This window comes from Lutra lutra, chromosome 3 (assembly GCF_902655055.1).
Source record: "Lutra lutra chromosome 3, mLutLut1.2, whole genome shotgun sequence".
Lineage (NCBI taxonomy): Eukaryota > Metazoa > Chordata > Mammalia > Carnivora > Mustelidae > Lutra > Lutra lutra.
In genome coordinates, this window is record NC_062280.1 from 32,499,575 (window position 1) to 32,527,429 (window position 27,855).

The 27,855-nt window shown below is 39.7% G+C and overlaps 1 protein-coding gene across 2 annotated transcripts in view; it reads right to left on the bottom strand.

Annotated features, from left to right (window-relative positions):
* The window catches only part of FARSB (phenylalanyl-tRNA synthetase subunit beta), a 69,510-nt gene that overhangs the window by 11,315 nt on the left and 30,340 nt on the right, over window positions 1-27,855 (bottom strand). For both annotated transcript variants that reach the window (XM_047721537.1, XM_047721538.1), the window contains 3 exons: window positions 26,386-26,478; window positions 23,666-23,783; window positions 12,005-12,160 (listed from right to left, as the gene is read on the bottom strand). In XM_047721537.1, the coding sequence (XP_047577493.1) occupies window positions 12,005-12,160; window positions 23,666-23,783; window positions 26,386-26,478 (367 nt within the window). The remainder of the gene's footprint in view (window positions 1-12,004; window positions 12,161-23,665; window positions 23,784-26,385; window positions 26,479-27,855) is intronic.

A 27,855-nucleotide genomic window follows, 5' to 3' on the forward strand; every position in this document is an offset into this window, starting at 1 on the left:
AAGCAAATTTTACTACATAAAAATCTACATGGCAAAAACCAAAAGAAAAAAAAGATAATTTAAGAACTTATAAAGAATGGTGTGATGTACATCACAAAGGGTTAATATCCCTAAATGCATAAAAAAAATTTAAACAGAGAAGAAAAAGACCAACATACCTAAAGAAAAAATAAGACACAGGAACAGGCAGTTCACAGAAAAGGAAATAAAAATGTCCTAAAACACGAAAATATGTTTACTTGCTCATAAGAGAGCACTAATTAAAACTACAGTAGATACAATTTTCCTCCTGAAAGACTATCCCCCAAATAGAGAAGTCTGACAAGTCTGTGAACACAGTTCAGAAAAAAAAGGTCCTCTCATCCAGTGCTGCTGGGTTTGTACAATGCTAGAACACAAGCCTTCTGGAGGAGTATTTGGCAGTATCAAACAAACATATGAATTTACCCTTTGTCCCAATAATCTCATACTTCTAGCAATCTGTCCCAAAGAAACACTAGCAAAAATACCAGATAACATATGCACAGGGCTAGTCATCGTGGCATTATTTGCAGCAGCAAAGACTGGAAAGACCCTAATTACGTCCATCGTCAGGGAATTAGCCGAATCAACTGTGGCACTCCAAAGCAGTGCTCTGAAAAAAGAAAGCGGCAGATCTCCCTCCCTGTGTGGGTGCAGTGAGCTCCAGCTGCAGATTAAGTAAAAAAACAAGGTACAGAAAAAACCTTATGTAAAGTATCAACTCCTGAGTCAAAAACGTGGAGAATACACGCACGCATTTTTAAAAAACTATAAAAGGTAACTGAAAACTAATAAAAATCATAACCTATACAGGCAGTGAGGGAACAGTATGATGGGAATAGAAATGGAAGCTAGAATTCTTGAAATACACTTCATTTTGTAAGCTATATCTTAAGTACAAAGAAAACTGAGGATAACATTTAATTTATTGTAATAATCATACTGATTCATTTTTGAAAAACAAGTAGCGTGACAACACCCAAAAAACAAATAATCAAGTCGAAAAATGGGCAGAAGACATTAACAGACACTTCTCCAAAGATGACATACAAATGGCTAACAGACACATGAAGAAATGTTCATCATCATTAGCCATCAGGGAAAGTCAAATCGAAACCACACTGAGATACCACCTTACACCAGTCAGAATGGCAAAAATTCACAAGGCAAGAAACAACAAATGTTGGAGAGGATGTGGAGAAAGGGGAACCCTCTTTACCCTAAATTTAGGAAGTTAAGCAGCATCTTACACTGCTGGTGGGAGTTCAAGCTTGGAAACAGTATGGAGGTTCCTCAAAAAGTTAAAAATAGAGCTTCCCTATGACCCAGGAACCGCACTACTGGGTATTTACCCTAAAGATACAGATGTGGTGATAAGAAGGGGCACATGCACCCCAATGTTCATAGCAGCAATGTCCACAATAGCCAAACTATGGAAAGAGCTGAGATGCCCTTCAACAGACGAATGAGTAAAGATGTGGTCTATATACACAATGGAATATTACTCAGCCATCAGGATGAATATCCACCATTTGCCTTGACATGGATGGAACTGGAGGGGATTATGCTAAGTATAATGAATCAAGCAGAGAAAGACAATTATCATATGGTTTCATTTATATGTGGAACATAAGGAATAACATGGAGGACGTAAGAAGGAGGAAGGGAAAAATAAAGGGAGGGAAATCAGAGGGGTGACAACCCATAAGAAACTATGGACTCTGGGAAACAAACGGAGGGTTTCAGAGGGGAGGGGGTGGAGGGTTGGGTTAGCCCGGTGATGGGTATTAAGGAGGGCACATGTTGTAATGAACACTGGGTGTTATAAACAATCAATCATGGAACACTACATTAAAAACCAATGAAGTACTGTATAGTGACTAACATAATAAAAAAAGAAAGAAAAACACGTAGAGTAAGCAAATAACATAAGCTCATTAGGAACCGAGATTTTCAATGTAAAGGAAAGAGCTATAAATATAAAGCCAAGTATATTAAGTAAAAATCCTCTAATCCTAAATATAAATTGGAAATATCCACATGAACTCAGTGTTTTCTCATTTAAAAGAGGACCAAAAAAAAGCCACCAACAACAACAACAACAAAAAAACAATTTCCTCAGCTCTACACACCAAAGTCCTAAGAACAACTTCTTTTTTTTTTTAAAAGATTTTATTTATTTATTTATTTGACAGAGAGAGAGAGAGAGAGAGAGAGCGAGAGAGAGAGAGCACAAGTAGGCAGAGAGGCAGGCAGAGGCAGAGAGAGAAGCAGGCTCCCCACTGAGCAAGGAGCCCGATGCGGGGCTCGATCCCAGGACCCTGAGATCATGACCTGAGCTGAAGGCAGCGGCTTAACCCACTGAGCCACCCAGGCGCCTTAAGAACAACTTCTTTAGTAGCAGTGTGCAAGTTCAGCACCCAGATGGCGATCTAAATTAGATTTCTCACTAAAAGGAACCAGGGCCACTTGGAGATACACCTGCTTCCAGGTCTGCCACCAAAAATACACAGGAGCCCAGAAATGTTTTCTATATTATCAGCAGGTTTAGAAAAAGCCTCCTCCATGCCCTATATACAACCATTTCCCCTTCTTCATTTTAGTAAGAATAATGAAAAGGTTTCTCAAGACTTACAGTCTTTTCCCTTCTCTTCCAGAACTTTTCAGGCAGAAATCCCCACCCTAGGCACCGTGTGTCCCCCAGATCAGGAAAGAGAAAGTTCAGCAAGGAGCTTCAGAAGCTAAGGGGGTGGGGAGGGTATCCACAGGTAAGCAGAGTGATGGGGAGGCAGAGTGATGAGCAGAGCAAACTTGCAAGGGGAAAGACGGAGTCAGGTTACAAACAGGGTCACTGTTCAAGTAAATAAAGAACTTAGGAATAACAGAAGCCAGGTTTTTCTCTGCTGAAGAGACACACAAATATGGACCAAGAGAAAACTGGAATGAACCATGAAGGTCTGCATGGAATGGAGGAACTGCTGTGGACTTACGGTCTTCACAATACTTACAAATGGAAGAAAATGTGTGTGTGCGTGCTCGTACGCATGCAAATAAATCTTACCCCTAAGAGCAATAAACACACCCTAAATCTTGGCTTTTACACCACTCCCTAACAAACAGAATCAGGATGGAGAAATGGGGCAATGAAAAGTTCCAGATAAGCCTGAGAACACCTTCTTGTGCCCAAAGCAAGGGAAGGCTAATAAGTAACAGGAACATGTTAAAAGGACACAGAAGGGGGACCTGGGTGGCTCAGTCATTAAGCATCTGTCTTCGGCTCAGGTCATGATCTCAGGGTCCTGGGACTGAGCCCTGCATCAGGCTCCCCACTCGGCGGGAAGCCTGCTTCTCCCTCTCCCCCTGCTTGTGCTCCCTCTCTCGCTGTCTGTCAAATAAATAAAATCTTTAAGAAAAAAAAAAAAAAAAGGACACAGAAGCCAGCCTGAAGGACATTCACTTGCCAAACTGGGGACAATGTGAGTATCACAAGAAATGGTTATAATGGATTAAAATATTGAATAAGAAATAATGAGTCCATACAGATATAAGTAGAAAGACACATTTGGAACAGGACACTTAAAAAATTTCCAAGTTCTCCCACATGAAGGAAGGAATAACTTTACAGGATACCCTAGTACCTACCACCTTAATGATGAAAGTGGACAGCATCAGATACGAAATAAATGGAGACCGGGTGCCACTTGACAAGACAGCAGCATTTCTGCATTTCTCCAAAATGCCTAACTTGAATCTAACCGTGAGAAAACCATAACCGTAGACAACCCAAAAATTGAGGAATGCACTAACACGCTCACTCCAAAAATAAATAAATCTTAAAACAACAACTCTTTTCAGGGTCACTCCAATGGGTAGATGGACTGATGGTTGGACAGATCTTAAGAAGGAAACATCCTATCTAAATAGATACATACATGTTTTGTTCTCTATCGTAATATTTCCTGTTGTTGGAAATGCAACACCTTATTTCATTTTGTTCCTTTACCCTGACAAAATATTAGATATCACACATTATTTTAAGTGACTAATTGTGTTGAGTAATTTGAGTTTATCAGGCTAAAAAGGGACTGCCATATTATATTAACTCCTATCATTAACTCTTCAAATTATCAAAGAACTTAAGAAATGTAAGTTCAATCAATGTTTTGGAAGATTTTCCCTTTTAAGTCAGTGTTAATGAAAAATACCCTTAATTTCCAGCACCCAGAAGTGTAAGACACCGTTAGGGACCTGGTCTTCCTGAGCAACTAGAACTGGAGGGCACCCAAGTCCTGGCATCTCACTGCTGACTTACGAGGAGCTGGATTCACAGCAATCGTTTGCACACTCACAATGTGCCACTCCAAGTGACAGGAGGCTGTTGTTACTAAAATCTTAGATACTCTTAGCCAGGGCATGTAAAAGAACAGCAAGTAGTCAAGAGTGAGGATAGCTAACCATCGTCAATACAGCATTCATGAACTTCCTGCTTCTCTACCACGGTGGGTTTCAAACTTCTTTTTTAAACAGGGATACTTTGTTCAAATCTTACTTGGGAGTATATATACAAATGGTTTGTTGTTTCACAGCAGCCCAGGAGACGCTGTAAAAGCCACTCCTACACAACACATTCCCTGGGAATGGCCCAGGTCTTCATCAGCTGTAAAAACGCACACCGGAACGAAATGCCAGTGATTACCAACAAGGCGTAAGTGCGTCCACGAGAGGAATATCCCGGAAGGTGCCTGGACTGAACACTCCGTATGTGGACAGGAGAGGGAACCATCGAAATTGTGCTCAAAAGTCAGAAATAAAGGGATACAGCAACTGAGAGAAAGAACAAATGATTTTACTAAGAATTTTAAGATGACTTAGAAGTCCACTTCCATCGAGATGGAAACTTGATTCCATCACCTTAGAGCGGGACAGCACTCAATTCTCCCAAGGAGTTCAGGCAGGTAGAAATTAAACTATAACTTGTAAGTCAGGATTGGTTCTATCCTTGAGAAAAGAAAACTCTGAATACCAATGGCTTAAAGAACACAGAAGTTTGTATCAAAGGCAGAGTTAAGTGCTCTGGGGAAATAGGCCTTTATTCTGAACGCCCATGTGTTCTACTGACTACTCCACATTAACCCCACCTAGGGATTCATTCAGTGTGTCCCGCTGCTTTTCTATCCACCCATCCATCCATCCTTTTAACCTTCTGGATTGACCACTGAGAGGGCTGAGATTTAGTCGACCAGAATGCATCCTTCCCTAGGAATTCACCAGACGGTGTTCATAACCAACACACGGCAGCACACCCACGTGCCAAAACCAGCCGCCACCGAAGTCGGACCAATGTGCAAACCTGCTACTACCTGAGGAAGGTAAAGCCGTCTTATACGTGAGATGAAAATGGAGTCGTCAAAGTTACCCCCAAAATCCTCTAACTCTCAGCATCTGGGCACTTGAAATAAGCTAAAAATGAACTTCTTTGTATTGGGGCCATGACCTTTTCCACAGAATAGCAGAAGCCAGGTTCTAGCTTGGAAGCAGGAAAGAGAGGAGTACAAGGTCGCAAAGACTTTTTGCCTACTACAAACAGCTGGACTGCAGCAACTACAAACAGCTGGACTGCAGCAACTCCGAAGAACGCACGCATCCACCCCGCCAGGCTCAATACTAGGTCTTGGGGGTAGAAAAGGAGGGGTGAAGAAATCTTATAAATTACAATGGTTTGTGGCCCTCCAAAGCCGAACCCAACTCAACCATCTTACTCCTCAGTATTCAGTTCCTCTCACTGGGCTGTCCTGGGCATCAAAGGAGCAGCACTGACATGGGAGAGAAAGCAAGTGTACACAAGACCAGTCAATACGACACAACCACGGCGACAGACGGCTATGATTCTGTGGCTGAAGACTTGCCACAGCTCATGAAGCCATGTGCAGAGGTGGCCCGCACATGCGCAGAGGCTGCTGTCAGCTGCCTTAAGGACAATGTTCATGTCTGACTCCAAGAGCTTCTGTGCATGGCTCAGGCTTTGAGAAAAAGAAAGTTTCTAATTCAAAAAGTTATTCAACACATCATTAATTACATCATGTGCCAAAAAGAAGAAACAATGACAATATCCGACTACTAGCTAGCTATTTCTTCTCAAGGAAAAGTTAAATTCACTAATGATTAAGAAATTAATTTCAGTTGTTTTACTTCTGCTGAAAAAAAATGTTTTAAATGACAAAATGTGATTAATTGGCATGTGTATAATTTGACACACTATTATTTGTATAAGTAAATATACCTGAAAAGTTATTCAATAGACATAACTTTCATTTAGAACTTTAGTTATTTTTAACCTTCAATTTTAAGGAGGTTTATACTTATTCCTTATATGTATGAAGCACAGCTCTACATGAAGTATGTAATATTCAGGGGCAAATAGAAAAAGGTCTAAGAAGGTTCCCTAGGGGAGAGACGTTAAGAGCAAGCTGAAAAATAGGACAACATCTATCAGATGGGCAATGGAGCAGAGTCAACCAAGTGGAGGGTCCAACACACCAGTCTGCTGAGTTCTGGAACATCAAGGAAGTCCCCTCCGCCCCCCACCATACAAAGTGAAAAGAGCACTAGTGCAGAGAACGTCGTCTGGCACATGTAAGAGAGGGAGGCAAGAACAAACACTCCAAACCACGGGGCTAAGTGAACTGCATGCTAATGGCTCAAGCGTCAGCACCGTGGCCCCCGGGACAGGGCTGCTCCCTGCGTGGGGATCACGGCTGCAGTGACACTGGCTCCAGCTCTTTAATCCCTTCCAAGAATGTAACAAAAGCTATGTTTGAAGACTTGCCTCAAACACGAAAAAGAGAAGCAAGGAAAGAAGAACTGTTTCTACACAGAGTAATAAGGTCAGGAAGCTTAAACACATCTAAACCTTCTTTCTGTTAAGCCTGATGCCTTAAAAATGATGCCTCTGTTGGCAACTAGTGGGGACACATCATATGGATCCCCCTTCTACTGGCGTCCAGAACAATTATGTAAATCAAACCATAAATGGAACACCTCCACTTCAACAGTCATTCAACAGATATGCTGTATTTCCAAGCTCAAGTTACACTAAAAACCAGTGTGAAGACTAGAAAAACCTTAGTTTCACTCGTATATTTTTAGCATCTGAAATCCTTCACAGGTGTCCTAAAAAAGGAAAAGGTCATGACCTACAGGTCAAATCGATGATCATTAGGTGTTACTGTAACAGAAGGTCTCTAAAGAAGCACCAGCAGCACATATGGTGCAGGATTAAATGTGCGTATTCCTTACACGGTTATTATTCATTTCACAAGATGAATTCTGAGCAGCGTGAAAACTAGAATGGTCAAAACAAAAAGTTGTAAAACCTATCTCTTAGGAATCTTATCTCAAGTTAAACTGAAGTTTTTTGGAGAACTGTAAATAAAACAAACAACTTGGTAAAAAAGTTAAAAAAGGGAAAAAACACAAACCAAAGTCAATGCAGCCAACTGCACACAAAAGCCCACCACCTCCTACGAGAAATTATTTTTGCCACTGATTTGCCCAGCAACCATGTAACTGTCCTAAACACAAAAACATTGAGATTTTTTTTCTTGCCCAAAAGTGGTTTCTGAAAAGGACAAATGCATTCTGACATACATAATTTAGTTTGCAACAAACCACAAAAGGGAAGAAGCTTGTCGGGGGGGAGGCAATACATATGCTGCAATAATCTGATCCAATGCCACTAAAACACTGACCAAACCCTTCTGAAACCCTCAAAGGCTCTACAGTCCGCTAAAACGTTAAAGGTCCCCCCTCCCCCGTTAACTGCCCTTATTCTATCACCAACTCCATGTTCTGTCTCATGCTACGTTAAGTGCATAGGTGCTCAGCAAGGAAAACTCTAAAGCTAAGCGACATGGCTTCTACGTCCGGCTGTAGCCGCGAGCCCCGCGTGCTCCTGCACAGACCCCTCAGGCTGCAGAGAGCGGCTACCTTCATAATAAACAAGGTTACCTTCCGATGTCAACAGAACGCCTCGGGATCAATGCAATGATCGATCAAATGAGCTTCCGGATTTCTCTCACAATGGACAGGGCCACATTTCTCAAAGGGGAATCAAATTCTATCCACTTATCCCCACCAAACAGCACAGCATAAAGGGAAGTCCATGGTGTTCATTAGAAAACACAGACGAAACCAAGTGTAACTGCAAAGAACTGACACTAGCAGGAATCTCTGGCAAACAGACTTAGCTCAATTATACATGCAAAGCCACCAGGGACTTTTAATTATTAAAAAGTAAACCATATGCCAGAGTAACAGAAGACAACTCAGTAATCAAGAATGGTAGGAAATGGTAACTCTTAATCCCTTTCTATTCTTTATGATACTTTCAAGACCTTTTCTTTGCAGAAAAAGCTATATACAAAATAACAGTAAATAGGTGGAAATGATGTAGCTAAACACACTCCACTACCAAATTCCTATATTGACATATTTATCTATATGATCTATATAATATATATGTGAGATTTTAGATGAATACCAGCTTTACTACTGACTTATTTTGACAAACCACTTAACTTTAAGTAAAAGACCATGTTTGTCATTAATCAAAATAGACTTAGAAATACCTATTAGAAATGAGGAACTATTATTTAGAATGACACTAATTCTCTTTGGTTTGATGGCTCTTACAGAAAGCGCTTAGAAAAAAAGATGTGGCCAAAGCTGGAGATAGGGACACTAGAAGTAAATACCCTGTTTTATTTTCTCAGAAAAGCCAGTTTAGATATACTGAAATATGTACTGGTCCAGGCCACCCATATACATAAAGAAGTTGTACCATAGTTTTTCAAATTATATAAATCTAGGAGATTTCATAGATGTCAAAACTTTAAAATGTTAGAATATTCTACTATGAAACCCTAAATAAATTCAAAAGGAAAACAGAATATTGACTCTGTTCTCATACTAAATCAAAACCATAGTAACAACTTGGTCTAAAAAACTGAATATAAAGATTTACAACCATATGAAAAGGTTACAATTTATGAATGCATTTTCTAATTAAAAAAACAAAACTCCAAACCAAAACAGAATCTACATATTAGGGAAATTAAGTGAGAAGCATTACATATTTTAGCAATAAAATAAGAAAGGATTTAAATACTGCCACAGGTTTAGAATTACAAAAATCTGAAGATCGACATATACTAGCTGTTATTATAAAAGTTCCAAGGGGCATATACCATGAAATTTTCCAAATGCTAAGTGCTACAGCTCCTACCTTTCAGAAGTTCCTTGAATCAGTCTTCTCCTTGGAATAGCTATGCCCAGTACCGAAGTTCAAGTCCACACCCTCACTACTATAATTTAGTGTCTATTCTATCACAGTATACACACTCCAATACGTTCCAACCATCCTCTCTACCCCTACTCCCTATGCCACCCAACCTCCATATTGCTGCCAGATTAATCCCTTGGACTCAGAGATCTAAGTCCTATCACTTACTTGCTTAAAAAAAAAAAAAAAAAAGCCTTCAGTATTTTTCTCCTAATTAGCTAAAATCCCTTATTCTAGCATCCAGGATGCTAAATATAGTCCTAAGCTTACTCCTCATCATATAGTCAAACCAAACTGCACTAGGTCCCATATGCCATCGTATTTGTCTTTCCTCATGCGGCCTGCCTTGCTTCCTCTGTCTCCACCTACTTCTTCCTTCAAATGCCCATCTGATTGCCCAGAAGCTCATTAATACTCTCCCAGATGCCCTCAGTTGCACTACTTCCCTCTTTGGAAACCTCAAGGCACTTGTCATATGGAGCAGTGTGGTACGAGAGTTGGTATGTGGTGCTCCCCTCTGCCCCCACAGGTGCCTGGACAGCAGGGCCTGTCTTCATCTTGGTCTTCCTGAAACCTGCCTCATTAACTAGGAACTCGGATTCTTCTAAGAAATAAATGTCTAAGAAGCTTACTAAAGCTAATATGAAGATGCTGGTTTTTGGTTTACAGAAACATCATTAATATAAAAGTTACACCTAAAAGTATCCTGCCCAAAAGATGTGGTTTGTACACACACACACACACACACACACACACACACACACACACATTACGCAGCCATCAAAAAATGAAATCTTGTCAATTGCAACAACGTGGATGGAACTAGACATACGATGCTAAGTGAAAGAAGTCAGAGAAAGACAATTATCTTATGATCTCACTGATATGTGAAATTTAAGAAACTAGGCATAGGATCATAGGGGAAGAGAAAAAAATGAAGTAAGATGAAACCACAGAGGGAGACAAACGATAAGAGATTCTTAATTTTAGGAAATAAACTGAGGGTTGCTGGAGTGGAAGGGGTAGGGGGTTGGGGTAAGTGGGTGATGGACATTTGGGAGGGCTTATGTAGTAATGAACACTGGGTATTACATAAGACTGATGAATCCCAGACCTGTACCCCTGAAATTATAATACATTATATGTTAATTTAAAAAAAATTTTTAAAGTATCTTATCCATAATCAATTATGCTGCATTTTACCATTTCAGCTCTTTGCAACCTTTGAAGAAAAAGAAAATTATACCTCATATACATGGCATAATCTGTTTCAGAGAACTGGCTTTTATCCGGTTAGTCTGTTTATGAAGTGAAGATGCTAAGACTTCAGAAGGTGAAGAAGATGAGTCACATCAGCTTTCAGGCTGCTACTCATTTGGAGGACTGTATCTTAATACAAAATTCTAGAAGAGCAAACTCATGAAGGAGTAAGTAAAGGCACTGTGAAGGTAGGCAACTTGGTGCTGTGGGAGCGGCACTGGGTGGCAGGAGCCCTCAGTTCTCCAACTGACACACAGTCCAGCTCACTCGACTTGCCCAGTCCTGGTTCCTTCACCTGTCAAACCAGGAACTGGACTTGCTGAACTCCAAGATCCTGTTCTAACACTTCCGAGTTTAGAAGGATAACACAGGTTTCAGTGGGTAATTGTTAATGAGAGATGTAGAAGAAAACAGTAACTCCCTGTCATATTTAATCTCTCAAACGTCATTAAAAAAATAAATAAATAATCTCACATGTCTTCAACTTAAAAAGGCCCATGTGTTTCAGGATTATTGCATTTTCAGAGAAGTCTTCAAATAAAAACAAAACATTAAAACAAACCAACAACAAAAAATAATCTATGAGGAATAAGAAAAATAAATGTAAGAAAAACAAAAACAGGTCCTCCGACAAACCTCACACCACTATATGTAGCTGCCAAATAACACTTTAAAAAAAAAAATGAATGTTGTGTCATAAGTTTAAGAGGCCAAATAATGATGAAAAATTGTCAGGTAAGCAGTAGGAACAAGCTGTTGGATATTTCTTTCAAGCTGTTTCTGGATCTCTAGTCTAACAAAACAAACTCAGATGCAAACTACAGGGATACTAAAAGCAAAAACTCCAGCATGCCTCACATCAGTAGTACACAGACTCCGTCTGGTTAGCCTAACTGAAACTCCCCAACACATTTTACTGCCCTTGGGCTTTTAGACAGGAAGAAGCTCACTCTTCCTCAGCCAGCCTTAGAACTGAATTACATGTGAAGCCTCTAGGATAACTTTCAGGTTTTTCCTTTGCCTTAAACGCTTAAGACAGGCAGCTTCTGAGTGCACATCATCAGGTCAGGTTCTCCCAGCGTCCAGTCTGGACTCCTGAGTTCAGAAGTCTCACCCTGGGGCTGGGGGCTTGATAGTGCCAATAACTATGGGCTACCACACTCAGCTAGAACAAAAGTATTTTGTGCAGACCTAGAAGACTCTACAAGCATTTTCCTAAGATGCTTCAGGGAAAAGGAATGTTTTCTGGAAAATACTAACAATTAAATGAAGTTCTATATCCCACCTCCCCACCCCAATCAAACTGAAAAAAAAAAAACCAAAACGGGGTCTGGACTCTTCATTACATTATCACTAACTCTGGATTCGGCGGATCAGTCTTACCTTCTGATGCTTTGATCACATATCCGCCCTTCTTTTCACCAGGAGGCACATTAAGCAACTGCATGATTCTGTCCAGCAGCCCATGGATTATCTCGAACCCAGGATTCTTGTTGTAATAAACAGCACAGAGATGCCTGTAGTTTCTTGCACCTACATCTGAAAAAATAAAAGAATTGGCCACAAGGCCACAGTGACCATTACTTAAGAAAGTACTGTGAGCCTAAAAGGCATCTTTAGGAAACTTAGAGCTAGAGCAAATACTACTTATAGTAAATTGGGAGGAAAAAAAAGAGACCACTAAGTTCAAAAAGGTCGAAATTAAATTATATTGTTTGAAGAACACACATAGGTTGGAAAACCATGAAGTGAAGAAGGGAATAACTATCACTGAAGTTAGGATAGTGATTACTCTAGTAAGAGAAGTGATATCATGGGGAAGAGCCTCACAAGACGCTTAAGATACTGGCGATATTCTATTAGTTTGGATAGTTACCGGAGTGTTTGCATTACAGTCTTCTTAAACCATATACTACAGATACTCCTCATAACTAAAACATTGAAAAAAAGCAATAAAGGAAGAGAAGAACCACACCAATGTAAAAATAAACTAAAACAAAACAAAACAAAAACCTCTACACACAGGAAAAAGACTGAAGAAAAATATACCTAAATGTCAACAGAGGTTATATTTGGGCAGACACCATTTTTTCCAAGTCTTACCTATTTTCCAATTGTTCCTTGATTAGTATACATTATTCTACTTTGAAATCAGAACTTACAAAATGTACTAGTTTAAGACAGACTTGCAGCAATCCAAAAGAACCCTGCCAGTAACTGGATAAATAAACTGGTTCATCCACACAGCAGAATACTACTCAGCAATAAAAAGTATTAACAGACCTGACATCTTGGATGAATTTCAAGGGCATCCTACTGAATGAAAGATGCCAGTCTCGAAAGGCTACATTTAAGTGCATTTTTTGGACATTCTGGAAAAGGCAAAACAACAGCAAATGAGAACGACAGTGGTTGCCAGGGGTTCAGATGTGGGGGAAAAATGTGACAGGTAGGTTTTGGTCGTGACAGAGCTGATCTGTATCTTGTAGCCATGGTTACAAAGATCTGAAACTTTTCCCCTCTTTCTCTGCCTACATGTGATCTCTCTCTCTCTCTCTCTCTGTGTCAAATTTTTAAAAAGGGGGAGGGGCGCCTGGGTGGCTCAATGGGTTGGGCCTCTGCCTTCGGCTCAGGTCATGATCTCAGGGTCCTGGGATTGAGCCCTGCATCAGGCTCTCTGTTCGGTGGGGGGCCTGCTTCCCCCTCTGTCTCTGCCTGCCTCTCTGCCTACTTGTGACCTCTCTCTCTCTGTAAAAAAAAAAAAAAAAAAAAAAAAAAATCTAAAAAAAAAAGAGATCTGAAACTTTATTAAAACCTCTTTTCAAAAAAACAAATGCATAGCATATAAAGGTAAACTCAAATTCAACAGTGAGCATTTAATCTTAACAGATATATACACTTGTGGCCCTTTAATTCCAAAGGAGACAACTGCTCTGACACAAACACTGTATAAATACAGACTTCATTTTGGTGTTCAAATTACAAAAAGAAAAAGCAATTTAGTATTGGGGGTAACTGAAAATAACCTTTATATAACTTTGTATTAGCATGTACTGAGCCAAAGTTCTTCCACAGATTTATTCCTGTAGCCATTCCCATTGACAAAATATAAACTGTCTTTTACCTTCCAGATATCCAAATAAAACACAGATTTTAAGACATGATACTACTAAAGTAATATAAAAGTAAGCACATAAATGGAGTGAAAAGTGAAACTAACAAATGATTATCTACTATGTGGTAGGTACTTAGCACCTATCATTCTATCTATAATCTTAATTTTCAAGACAATCATGTAAAATGGGTTTATCATCCCTATAAAATAGGATAGGAAAAATAAGATGGAGAAACAAAGGCTCAGAAAGATTGTCTAGCGTCAAGCCAACTGGCTAGAGCTAAATGTAATTAATTATATAGTTAGTAAGTTATAAAAGCAGAATTTGACCAGTGTCATTTAGCTCTAAAACACACGTTCTTTCTATTAAACAATGGAAATCTTAGTCTCTAAAGGATTTAGAGGAGAAAGTCTCTGAAAGACTTAGATGAAAACAAATAATATCAGAACAAACTTATCGATATATACCTACTTAATGTTAGCCAAAGATACACATTCTTGAAATGGTTTTGCTAGGACACATATTTCAGTATTCTCAAGTGTTTTATTTTTGAAGTCCTTAAACTAAAGTCTCTAGCCATCAACAACACTGTAATTCATAGGAAGTGTTCAGAGTGAAACTTCTGACCGAGAGAAATAACTGTTCTTGCCGTATAACACTTCTTAGTGCCTACTACGATCAAGGCACACGGCTCTGGGTACTCCTGGAGGGATACAGTCAAAGCCAGCACAGGGTCTGCACAGACTACACTCTCAACAATTAATTTCTGAATAAATGGATAAAGCCTGGAAAAGGAGGTAAACACACACAGACACAACTATTAAACAAGATCAGGCCCAGCCAGTGGGCCCCATTCTAAGTCAGCACAAGAACTCGCTGATGTAGGAAAGAGAGTTCTGTACCACTGTCACTCTCTATCATTTCCATTTGCAAGAATAAAGAAACCTGGTATCTAAATGCTCTAAGTGAAGGTGTAAGAATAAAGATTAATATTAAAACCAGGCAGGCATAAAACCTCACTAAACCAACCACATGCATAAACTCAAATGAGGGGCTTGATTTCTCCGTAGGAACACACACACGCTCGCATATACAGGCATACTCCCTGAAGGGAAAAAAATGAAATGAAACAGAACTAAATTATCCCTTTCATATTTCTGACTTGCTCCTGGGTATCTTTGCCATGTGGTACCCATTTGCTGGTGTCACATGCTTCCACTTTAACACACAGACATGTATTCAAACTATTTTGTTCCATTTTTGCTAGGAAAGAAGAGCCCAACAGTAATGCCAGCATTCAGACAGCTTTAGCAACATAAACTGAAGCTTTATTTTGGTAACCTTGTACCTTGGGATACTTCTTTCCTGATCTCTAAACTATGTAAAACTTACCTTTCTGATAAGAGGAGCAACATCTGGTTTAAAGACTTAGAATTTAGAACAAGTTGAGTGATTCTGATAATTAAAATGATGAGCTTAGAGTAAAAAATACAGGACTTAAATTATACTCAAGTCAAGAAAGGTTTCAGGATGTTTGCATAACACACACACACACACACACACACACACACACACACACACACATGACCTGTGTATCTCTGGATTCGATTCTGCAATATTTTTAAGAAAACCCACAGATTTTTAGGGCCTTGTACTAAATCCACTGTAAGAATTAAGCTATTTAGCCTGCCCTTCTTACTCCCACCACTGATTGGCCATTTTTTCCACATTTCCCAAGCGTTACCGCTCTCTCTAGACTTGCTTCTTCCCATCTCGCTAAGATACTCCCCTTGCTGTAGCCGAACTGAATTAAAGGAGGAAATAACCACATATTCAGTTCCACCCACTCCTCTTTGGAGAAACTGCTAGGTATAGTAAAATTATCATTTCCTTATATTTTGCACTGAGGGACTATATTACATCACTAGAAGTTCACTCACTGCATGCCACAAAGTAAGAACTATTTAAATTTCATGCCAAAACAAGGGTTTGTTGGAAATGCCTCAGTTCTTTATAACTCGGTTAACAGACCTCTCGTGTCATACCATCAAACAATTCTGCTTTTTAAATGGGTCTGCCAAGTATGTCAGCCTAAATTACCAATGTATTTCGCAGACTTCAAAGTACTGCCCGGAGAGGCTGATCTAAACCACCCAAGGGGGGCAGGGGGGCGGGTGGGTGGGCTGGCTACAACTCCATAAGCTGAAAGAACATGCCAAATGACTTTTTTTTTTTTTTTAAAGAGGAGGAAAAAAAGAATGATGTTCCTCAGTGAAGCAAAACTACTGTCTACAACTCAAATTTTTCCAAATGGGCTCCTACTTGGTGTAGGGCCCCTTTCACCAAAGTACCAATGATAAGAAACAAATTAAGGGTGTTAGGTTATGTTATTATACATGGACTGCCTGGAAAAGGGCAGAGTCTTTGAGAAAATGACTCCATATCTATTCTCATATTCACCTGAAGGCCCAAATATAGATGCTAGAAGAAAGCCTACTGAAAAACCAAGAAGGCTTTCAAAGTAATCAGTGGCTGATAGGGAGCATGAGATTAGTAATCCAGCCAAGACTGAGAAAATAAAATGAAGCACCCTGATTTTAATTCCATCCAATACATTTCTTTAACATTAGTACCGAAGAGACTACAGCTAACATGGCAAATTTTTCATATCTCCTGAAGAATTTCAGTGTAATAGTAAATGATTCACAAAAGCTACAAGAATCCTGTGAAGACACACACCTTAAAAACTAAGAGGAAATCTTTACACACTGTGTAAAGATTTGTGTGAAAGAGGAATCTTTTTTTTTTTTTTAAAGATTTTATTTATTTATTTGACAGAGAGATCACAAGCAGGCAGAGAGGCAGGCAGAGAGAGAGGAGGAAGCGGGCTCCCTGCTGAGCAGAAAGCCCAATGCGGGGCTCGATCCCAGGACTCTGAGATCATGACCTGAGCCGAAGGCAGCGGCCCAACCCACTGAGCCACCCAGGCGCCCCGAAAGAGGAATCTTTACACACTGGTGGCAGGGCTGCAAGTTTGTTTTAAAAAAATCCTTTTTGGAAGAGAATTTAAGACAGCAATCATTTAATATGCTTACCTATGGACTGACCAATTCTATTTCTACAAATACAAATAAGTAAGGGTATAGGATATTCATTACAATAGACATGTTAGCAAAAACCTGGTAGCAATCTAAATATTCAAAACAGTCTGAATTATTATGCAGTCATGCAATGGAATATTATACAGCCATTAAAAAGAACGAGATGGACAGAATGTACTCATAGGGAAAAGGTAAAACATAGGACAGGTAAAGCATAATTCCATTTGTGTAAACGCTAGAAAGTATTTTTTGTAAAGATTTTACTTATTAGAGAGCAACGAAGAAATAGTGGGGGAGGGACAGAGGAAGAGGGAAAAGCAGACTCCCCACTGAGCAGGGAGCCCAGCGTGGGGCTCGATCCCAGGATCCTGGGATCGTGACCTCAGCTGAAGGCAGATGCTTAACCAACTGAGCCACCGAGGTGCCCCAATACTAGAAAGTATTTATCTGTATCTATGGCTATATAGAGAAATGGACAACATATGGTTGCATTGGCAAAGAAAGTATCTGGCAACTTATTTTAAGAGTAGGATTAGAGAGAAGTTAGATACATGTATTTTTTTTTAATGTGAAAAGAACAGAATTGCTCTTAATATGTATCTATGAAAGCCCTTAAAGGTGGTACAAATTTTATGAACATAAAACTTAAGAACAATTTTCCTTAAAATTTCTGTGTAACACCAAAGTACAGATTTTTTTTTTTTTTTAAGGTAAGGCTGAAAGCCAAGAAATTAATATGAGGGGGAAAAAAATCTATGACCTTCTCAGTGCATGAAGGAAAAAGTTATAACCTTATGGGTTGGCTTTTAGTTAACATAAACCTGGAATAGATTTTTATCTACTAAAAAAATACGGTATGCAATGCATGACAGAGCATATTATACTCACGTTTGCAGATTTTAACTATGTGGAACCAAATGTACTAAAATAACCTTCCATATTAAAAATGATGTTATTTACAGTTAAGATGCCATCATATAGGAGAATGATGCTATCAAATATTGTTAATGTCAATGTTCCTTACACCCATATTTTTTGAGTTATTAATTGGAAATTCTACATGCCAAAAATATGAAGTAGTAAAATTAAATTAATCCAGACTGATGACATAAGCTCTCTTCAGAAAACTGCATTCCACATGTGGATGCTAGATAATCTTCCATTATTTGATGGCTACAGAATTAATGGACAATTTCTCAGAGCTTAAGTATTTCTCAAGCTCATAATGAAAATGCTTATTATTAAGCTCTTTATCAAGCAAAGAATTATAAAAAAACTATAAAGACCCGACCCTCATATTCAGTAGGTTACAATATGGAACAGATCCATGAATGGTACAGAGAGCACATTGGAAGAACAAACCAAATCCTCTAACAGTAACTTATTTATGTTCTATGCAGCCATGGTAGCCCAAGGAGGAAAAAGGAACAAGAATCTTATATATTGCGATTAACATTAAAAGAGGTTCTGAATTTCCACATTCAAACAAGTCAGGGTAAGAAGTAGATCATTGTGATTTAGAAAAGCTACAGGAAAGGGCACCTGGGTGACTCCAGTTGGTTAAGTGTCTGACTCTTGATTTCGGCTCAGGTCATGATCTCGGGCTCATGGGACTGAGCCCCACAATGGGTTCTGTGCTCAGTAGGGAGTCTGCTAGACAATCTTTCCCTCTCCTTCTGCACCTACCCCTGCTCACACCTCTGGGCCCTTCCCACCTCCCATCCCTCACCCACAAATAAATAAATCTGAAAAGCTTCAAGAAGTATGTGAAATTTTAGAAACTAGTAGAATAATCTGGGGGTGGGCAGAGAAAATGCAGCTTGTTACCAGGACTGTAGCAATGCTCTGGAGAAAGTAGGAATGGTCTGAGCAAGAAGTGAAGGCTTGGAGTGAGCATGCATCCTATGGCAAGTGAGGCAGCTGGAGCCCTCTCAGTGGTCAGGGGCCTGTAGCCTACTTCATCTACTATAATATCAAAACCCAAAAGTCTCTCAGTGCCTAGTTCAAACTAGAGTACATGGTGATTTGATTTTCAAGTTTCTCTACAGATACATGTCAGATTAACAACCGGACGACTGTATCGTGCTAAATCTAACCAACCCTGTACCCTTTACAAAGCCAAACTAAGTCATCTTTCTTAAGCTGTGGTTCCCTTTAAACTCAGACTCAACACGGTGAAGTGTTTTCTCCTGCCATCTCAGTGAGCTTCTAGGCATGCTGGCAGCCTCAGAAACCATAATGGAATAAACTGTGATGGCAGAATTCAACGTGCTTTTAATAAAAAGCCAGAATGTTGGACTTTGCAAAATATAGTTGCTTTTCTGGGCACAAAGATTAGCAGTTTACAAGTAGGTACTTTGCTCCCCTACAGTAATTTACTATTTTGTTTATAGTTTAGTTAGTCTTGCCATCGAAGTAAGAACAACTGAAACCAATCAAGAACTCACACAGCAGCCTGATTTGATAGCTCCAGGGCCGCTTCTACTGACTTCTGCCATAAAGCTGAAAATGTACCCCACAGTAGAGTCTGCATTTAACTTCTCATTCCAAAGACACATGCCACTCTGCCCAAAAGGGATAAATCCGCTCAGCTGGTGGAGTCACGACTAATTTTTAACAAGGCAGCAGCAACTTTGGATCTTACAGCTCAATAAATGTAGCGACTGGCTCAGCCTTAAAGAACCGGAATGTGCGGGACTCCAAGTGGAAGTTTTACTATCCGAGAAGTGTGCCTGACTTAGTCACTAGACAGGCAGTGGGACTGACAGTCTCACAACATGGACAGTCAGTCAAAGAAGTCCACAAGAGCAAAGGAAACTGTCCAGTGAGGTCAAGCATGAAAACAGGGGCCAGTGGGCTTTCACTTACTTACAGGAATTTAAGTCAAACAAAATTTGTGGGAGGCATACTGAAATCCAGCATAGATTCCTTTTTCATTTCCACTGTGGAAGATACATTTGCCTACACAAAACTGACAGGAGGCTGAGAGTCAGGGTTTTCCTTAATGTTAGAAAATGACTCAGTGGCAACTGTCACTCCTTCTCTGTGTTCTCAGGGCCCCTTGTACACTCCTTCGGAGTACTACCTATAAAAATCTAATCACCATCAGTCTCCCTCAAGACTGGAAACTCTCTCATAGTCCAAGCAGACTGCAGCAAAGAAAGGGAATTCAAAAAGACTTTTCTCCCAGTGCAATGAATGAGACTGTCTTGCTCCCTGTTGCCACACACCTCTCCCCCTTCTGAGCCAGTACTTTGGGTATGGCCTCCACTAATGAAAATCTAGGATTTATACATTACTGGAAAATACCTCTATCATTTCACTTTTAATGGACTACATTTTTTTTTCCAAAACAGTTTGAATACTTAGGAGGAAATGGCTAATATAAATACAACAGAAAAATGCTGACTGGCTTGAAAGGCAGTAAAAACATTTGTGCTCAATTCATTGAAGAGAAGTGGGTGATGAATTACTGAAAACACAGCATTCCTTAAAAAAATAAAAATTTCCTTAAAAACAACGCCGCCCCCCTACAAAACACAAAAACAAAAACAAAAACACATTCCTACTTCTAAGTAAATTGCCCCATCAGTACATTTTGGTTTTCATAACCTAAAAAAGATAGTGCACAACAGAAGAAAAGCCAATTAAATCAAATTAAGGATAAAAATGAGCCCCAAGTGCCTCATTTTTAGTGTCAGCAAGGTGACATTAACCCTTTAATAGCCAAAAGTCTCTAAGTCACTCTCACAGAAAATTACCATAAACCAAGATGCTATGTATCTGGCCTTAGGGACTCTAACAGTAAGAGCAGACACCAAACAGTGTTTATTATGTGGCTTGAACTTTTCAAAACAAAATTTCATTTAATTCTTACCAAAAATCCAGTAAGTGCTATGATCATCCCCATTGCAACAGATGAGAAAACAGCACAGAGAGATTACATAAATTGTCCAAAGTTCAGCAGCGCATAAGTGGCAGAACCATGACTCAAAACCGAGTAGTCTGGCTGTACAGTCTTAAATCCATGTGCTATGCTGCCTTTCCCATAGAACCCTCTATGTACACCAAATGACAAGTAGGGAGTCTGCCTGAACATAAGTACAATAATCCTTCAGAAAAGCTACTTGTTAGGACATAAAATCCAGGCCTACCTAAAGAGAAAAGCCACTCCGAAGCAAACTTAGGTTTTCAAGATGGTAAACTTATTGAGCACACTTACCTCTTCTCATTCCTCAAATCCCATTAATGGCATAGAAAATTTTGAAGAAAACCGTAATTCCAAGACAACAGGCAAAAGCAGTATCAGATAAAAATGTTTCCACAGGGAAAACCGCAGAATAATCACAACTAAACCCCCAAATAAAAGAGGTCTGCTACAGAGATGAAAACTATTCTTTCTGATGAAACAAAGTGCAGCAGAAATCCTAATCTGAGTTAAAAAGTATATGGACTGGGTTTCTGGGGTTTTCCCCAGGGTGACTTATTAAATGATGGCCTACGTGCTCGCTTCGGCAGCACATATACTAAATGATGGCCTACAGCCTAGCCCTGTACAATAGCTTGCTCTCAACGGCCGGGGTTATCTCCTAGCATGGGCCTTGAGGCACAGTGGAGTCTATGTCTGGGACTTCCCGAAAGACACATGAAAGAAAAAACAGTGAAGCGATCCATACCAAGGACGGCAAAACAGTCAAGTGCTCCGCGCTTACAGTGAAAACTGCCCGTGGCAATTGTGGGGAACCCCAGCTTGTTCCTCACTCTCCAGACTCTGAGCTGCTCGCTTGCAAGCAAGCCCAACCCTGCAGAGCCCTGTAGGGAGTCCTTACCATGAGGGAGGAGGCCTACTGCTGATACAGTATTATAAAACTTTTGAGGAAACTTAGACTCATTCTATTCCTAAAAACACCTGCAGATTGAAAGTGAGGGGACAGTGAACCATTTATCATGCTAATGGACATCACAAAAGCAAGCTGGAGTAGCCATACCTACACCAACTGGATTTTAAACCATCTTAAATATAAAGAGTATAATAAGACACGAAGAAGGGCACTCTATCATAATATAGGGGTCTGTCCAACAAGAAGATCTAACAAGTATTTATGCCCCCAAATTGGGAACACCCAAATAAATAAAACTTTTGAGGAAACTGAGTATAATTAACCTAAACCTAATCCTGTATTTATAAATACGTTTGGATCGCCAAGGATCAAAACCTACAATTCAAAGACCTAAAATGAAAGGAAAGAAGTCAAAGTTCACAGAAAAAATTTGACATAAAAATCATAACAAATCCTTAGGTATCTGTACCAGTGGAGGATTTGAGGCACAAGAACGAGAGAACTACTTAGAGCTGGCACTGAAAACGCTTCCCAATTCCTGCCAGATTGACCACCCAACGAAAATTCTACACAGACTGGTATTAAAATAAACTTTCATTCTCTAAGGATATATGCACAGAGACCAAATTCTGGCCCTAGCTCTAAGTCCAAAATTTATGCAGCCTTGGGAAAATTACTACTTTTCTGTCTCAATTCTCCCACAAATTAAATAGGGACAATATTTTTTGGTCCAATCTGCCTCAAGGAGAGAGATTAACAATCCCAAGAGAAAAGGTATATTTTTAAAAAATTTTTTTGAAGTACAAAGCACCATACAGACGCAAGGTGATGCTGTTAATTGAAAACAAGGCTGCATAGCGGAGAGCAGACGGAATCCAGCTTTGGCTGAATCCAGCTTTGGCTGCATCCAGCCTTGGCTACAAAGTTTGCTATGGAAGGTCCACATACAGTCAAGCAGGCAAGCCTACGGTATCTATTTTCTAAGACAGGTTGATTTACAGTCAATAGTTCTTGACGGCTCTGGGTAGTCAGAATAATGCCATATTATCCTCTTCAGGAATAACTAAGGAAAAGGCCTTTGCTGTTGCCGAGTGATTCAGGAGCACGTACTCAGTTTTACAGTCTCGAATGAAACTCCTGTATAAACATGGTTAGGACTGGAACTGTTCCCTGGTTCTCAGGGAACAAGAGAAATACTGCTAGCAATTCAGTCATTTCATGGTCCTGCTACCAAGAAATGACCCCATATGCAGCTCCAAAAAGACCTGTGTCAGTCTGAAGACAGAAGTTTGAGTAAGACAGACGTCCTTGGCGATCAGGTTTAAGTACTACCTAAATGTGTTCACCAAATAACCGCCGAGTTCCATATGGCAGGCCAGGCTACTCGCTGTACCAACAAGTCCAGCCTACTCTTGAGGCAAAAACTGGTCAAACACATTTATATGACAAATAGCTAATGCTAAACTAGAGTGACAAGACAAAGTACCTTAAAATGATATGCACATAAATCACAAGATTTAAAAAAAATGTTTCACTGTACTTTTCAAGTTGAGGTTTTAAAAGGGTTCTTCATAAATGTTAAGTTCTTTAAGATTTGCTTTCTACTAAAAGAAATAAAAGCAACCAAATATCTGAAGGTCTGGCTTGGATGGATTTATATCAATCAATCATGAAAACTAAATTTATGAAGCAATCAGGAAAGTTTAAACACTAGCTGGATGTCTGATGATAAAATAGTGTTGGGTTATTTTCTAAAAACAAAAATGGTATCTTTTATCTTTTAGATATATATATCTTTTGGAAATACATACGTTTGCTGGTGAAATGGCAGGATGTCTAGGAATCACATCAAACTAACATGAGGGAGTGCCACGTGCTGGTAAGTGCTGGATTCACAGGGGTGGTTATACTGCCCACCTTTATGTAGAGCTGGGGTTCTCATAATAAAATGCTTTAAGTGTACAATCAAAGGTGACTTGTTCTTACCTCTGCTAGAATCTTTTACTACGATGTCAGAGATTTCAAACAGTTTCAGAGGAAGGGGCATCTTCCGATTCGCAGCTATAGTCTTTAGGAGGCCAGGAAGAAGGGTAGTGCGTGCCACCTACAGGAGAAGACATGAAACTGAAATGACCAAAACAACCCAAACAGACTTGGTTATAAAACAAGGCCAAAAGAACTCGACAGCTTCACAGTAGTAAGACTCTTCTGGAAAATGCAATGAGTAAATGTCCAAATCATTTTTAATTATCAATTCCAAGACAAAAAACTGACAATATCCTGGCTCCCAAACTTACAAAATGAAAAAAATCATAAAGTCTGATCAAAAACTGAGAAGTATAAATACAACGCCTATATCTAGGATTGGTTATGATCATTTTTAAAATTAAAGTTAGCTTTTAAGATTACAAATATGTAAATTTTGATATCCTGCTTTATTTTATAAAGTAACTGAAGGAGATTACAAGAAATTCAAGTATTTAAATGAGATTAAATATGAGCTAATCAAATTCTTAAAAACCAAGACTAGGGAAAATGTAAATGCAATTACAGTATCACAATGAGAACACAGAACACAAATATGTAAGCACTAAAAAAATTATGCAGCTGCTATGGGCAAGCTGTGACCATAGTTTTCAGCTTAGTGGCCAAAGAAATAAAAACAAACATGCTAGTTCTAAAAATAAACAAAAAGACAAAAAACAACAACTTCTCTACTTCTATCTCAAATTTCTCACTCTAAGCTATATGATAGTTTAGCTGTCAACACTCTATTCCCAGAAGTTTTAACAGCAGTGGTAGGGCACCACCCTTAAGATCCTGGGCTCGCAGCAGACACCAGCACCACTACCCTTTACCCAGACTACTGCAGGAGCTTAAGCTGGTTTCTCTGCTTCTACTCCTGCCGCCTTATGGCCTGCTCTCCACACACAGTGATGATCTAAGGCCTACATCAGATCATGACACTCCCCTGCTCAAAAATCTAATAGGTTTCCATCAAATTTTAAAATCATGCCCCTGCATGGGGTCCTATCTGAATCTGGCCCAGGCCTCCTCCCCTCACTCCATGCCTGCCGCTCCCTCTGGTTTACTGGGTTTCAGCCACACTCCCCAAGCAGTTCCATCTCAAGCCCCCATGCCTCCCTCCTTCCTCTACCGCATACAGTCTTCCTCTGGGTTCACATGTGGCTGTCTTTCTTTCTTCAGGTCTCTGTTCAAAAGGTCCCCACAGAGGCCTGCCCTGACCACCCTGGCTAAAACAGCAGCCCCTCCTAGATCATACAGGCATAACAGGAAAACTCTATGAAGACTTGCTTGTACAATGTGTATTGAGGGAAAGAGAAAACCTTTCCGAATACATTCACTCTGCAACCTGCTGCTGGCAGTCTTCAACTCCCTGCTTTTGTAAATATCTCTTACTTTCACAACTGGAGAGCAAGTGCACAAACCACTCATAGAAATAAAAGTACAATGTTAAAAGAAAGCTTAACTTACTGGAATATAAACAAGCTACCTATGGAAATAGCTTTTCCCAGTGGGTTTTTTTTTCCCCATTTTATAGATTAGCCTTATTTGCTTGTTTAAAAGCTCATAGCAATACAAAAAATGAAACCTGAATCCAATCAAGCTTCTAGATCTACCTGCTAATTTACTAGAATGTATCTAACAAAATCCTAACTGCGCAAACTCTTTAAGACAAATGACCCAGTGTGTTCAATGCAGAAAGTAAAAGGAAGAGAGACAGAGAGATGGACAGGGGGGCAATCTGTAGATTAAAAGAGACATAAGGGGGCACCTGGGTGGCTTAGCCATTAACCGGCTGCCTTTGGCTCAGGTCATGATCCCGGGGTCCTGGGACTGAGCCCCGCCTCAGGCTCCTTGCTCAACAGGAAGCCTGCTTCTCCCTCTCCCAGTCCCCCTGCTTGTGTTCCCTCTCTCGCTACATCTCTCTCTCAAATAAATAAACAAATCTTTTTAAAAAAATTAAGAGACAGGGGCGTCTGGGTGGCTCAGTGGGTTAAGCCGCTGTCTTCAGCTCAGGACATGATCCCAGGTCCTGGATTCAAGCCCCACATCGGGCTTTCTGCTCAGCAGGGAGCCTGCTTCCCCCTCTCTCTCTGCCTGCCTCTCTGTCTACTTGTGATCTCTGTCTGTCAAATAAATAAATAAAATCTTAAAAAAAAAATTAAAAAAAAAAAATTAAATTTAATTTAAAAAAAAAGAGTTGAGGGGCGCCTGGGTGGCTCAGTGGGTTAAGCCGCTGCCTTCGGCTCGGGTCATGATCTCAGAGTCCTGGGATCGAGCCCCACATCGGGCTCTCTGCTCAGCAGGGAGCCTGCTTCCTCCTCTCTCTCTGCCTGCCTCTCTGCCTGCTGTGATCTCTCTGTCAAATAAATAAATAAAATCTTAAAAAAATAAATAAATAAATAAATAAATAAATAAAAGAGTTGAAACTATAAAAATTCTAGAAGAAAAAAAAATTTTTTTAATTAAAAAAAATTTTTTTTAAACTCTGCCCCTTCCCCACATGCTCTAATAAATCTTTAAGATCTTAAAAAAAAATTCATCAACATTTATGTAAGAACCAACCATAATCTTATCCAAGAAGAGATTTTTAACAAGTTCTAAGATTTTGTCATCTTGAGTTTAACTTATGTACTGCCTCTCAGTATTTACCCAAATTCTTACCTACTTAAAATTCTCACCTGAAATTCAGCTGTTTTGGGATTACTTATGTGGACTGCCTTTGTTGCAGAGATGTCCAAACCAAGTTTATCAGCAATATCTTCTTGGGAACACTAAAAAGTATATGCAAAATAAAGAAAAACAATGACTAAATTTAATATATAACATATTTAATGCTGTAAGTCAACTTACAGTCTCATAGCAATGTAGGTTCTCTATATAAAGAGGTTAAAAATAACAACTATATCAACTAATTAGGGCTACAGCAAATACAATTTAACATTAACAGTTCTCTTACAAGTTCTATCTATGATACAGAGCAAAGTTTTTCCCATGTTGATGGTGGTATAACTGTATTTGGGCCCTTCCTAAGCTAGTCTCCCATTTACCTTACCAGTCTAGTTTCTTACAGTTAACTATCCATTCCCTGAATCTTACACTTCTTCCTTAAGTTCACCAGATATGTCTCAGGGTGTCTGGGTGGCTCAATGGGTTAAGCATCTCCCTTCAGCACAGGTCACGATCCTAGGGTCCTAGAATCAGGCCCTGTGTTGGGCTCTCTGCTCCGCAGGAGTCTATTTCTCCCTCTCCCTGCCACTCTTCCTGCCTGTACTCTCTCTGTGTCAAATAAATAAATAATATCTATTTTTTTTTAATTTAAAGATTTTGAGAAACAGAGTGAGAGAGAGTTTGAGCAGGGGGAGAGAGGGAGAAGTAGACTTCCCGCTGAGCAGGGAGCCAGATGCAGGACTCCATCCCAGGACCCTGGGATCATGACCTGAATCAAAGGCAGATGTGTAACTCACTGAGCCACTCAGGTGCCCCAAAGAAAATCTGGGAGGGGGAGAGGGGAGGAAAGAAGGAATATCCTCTCCTCCCTACCTGCTCTCATCCCCCAAGGCTCTACTTAAATGACAGCTCTACACTTCCATAAAAATATTCCTAATTCTGTCAATTCACTCTCCCCCACCTTGGTGTTCCGATGGCTTTGATTACCATTGTAATCCCTGCTAAATCCATACTGACTTGTGGTAGAACAGTAAGAATAAGAGCAGAACTCAAGTGGCCTGAATTCTGCCCAACATTCTTTCTACTTGACCATTTAATTTCTGTGCATAGGTGCTTGATAAAGCTCTGAGCCGTAAACTCCTAAGCACTCTCGCTCCGAAAAGAAAAAAATACCTGTTGCACTCACAACTAGGATGACTGACAGAAATTATGAAAATAAAACTATTAGATGCATCACATCTAATAAATGATTAACGAAGTAATGTAAATAAAGTACCTGCCACAAACTAAGTGCTCAAGAAAATATTAACAATGATGATTAATAAATACTAAGAATTATCACATATATTAATGCTAACTGTTGCAAAGGAGTTAAAACAAAATGAAAACTGATGGGGCGCCTGGGTGGCTCAGTGGGTTAAAGCCTCTGCCTTCGGCTCAGGTCATGATCCCAGGGTCCTGGGATGGAGCCCCATGTCAGG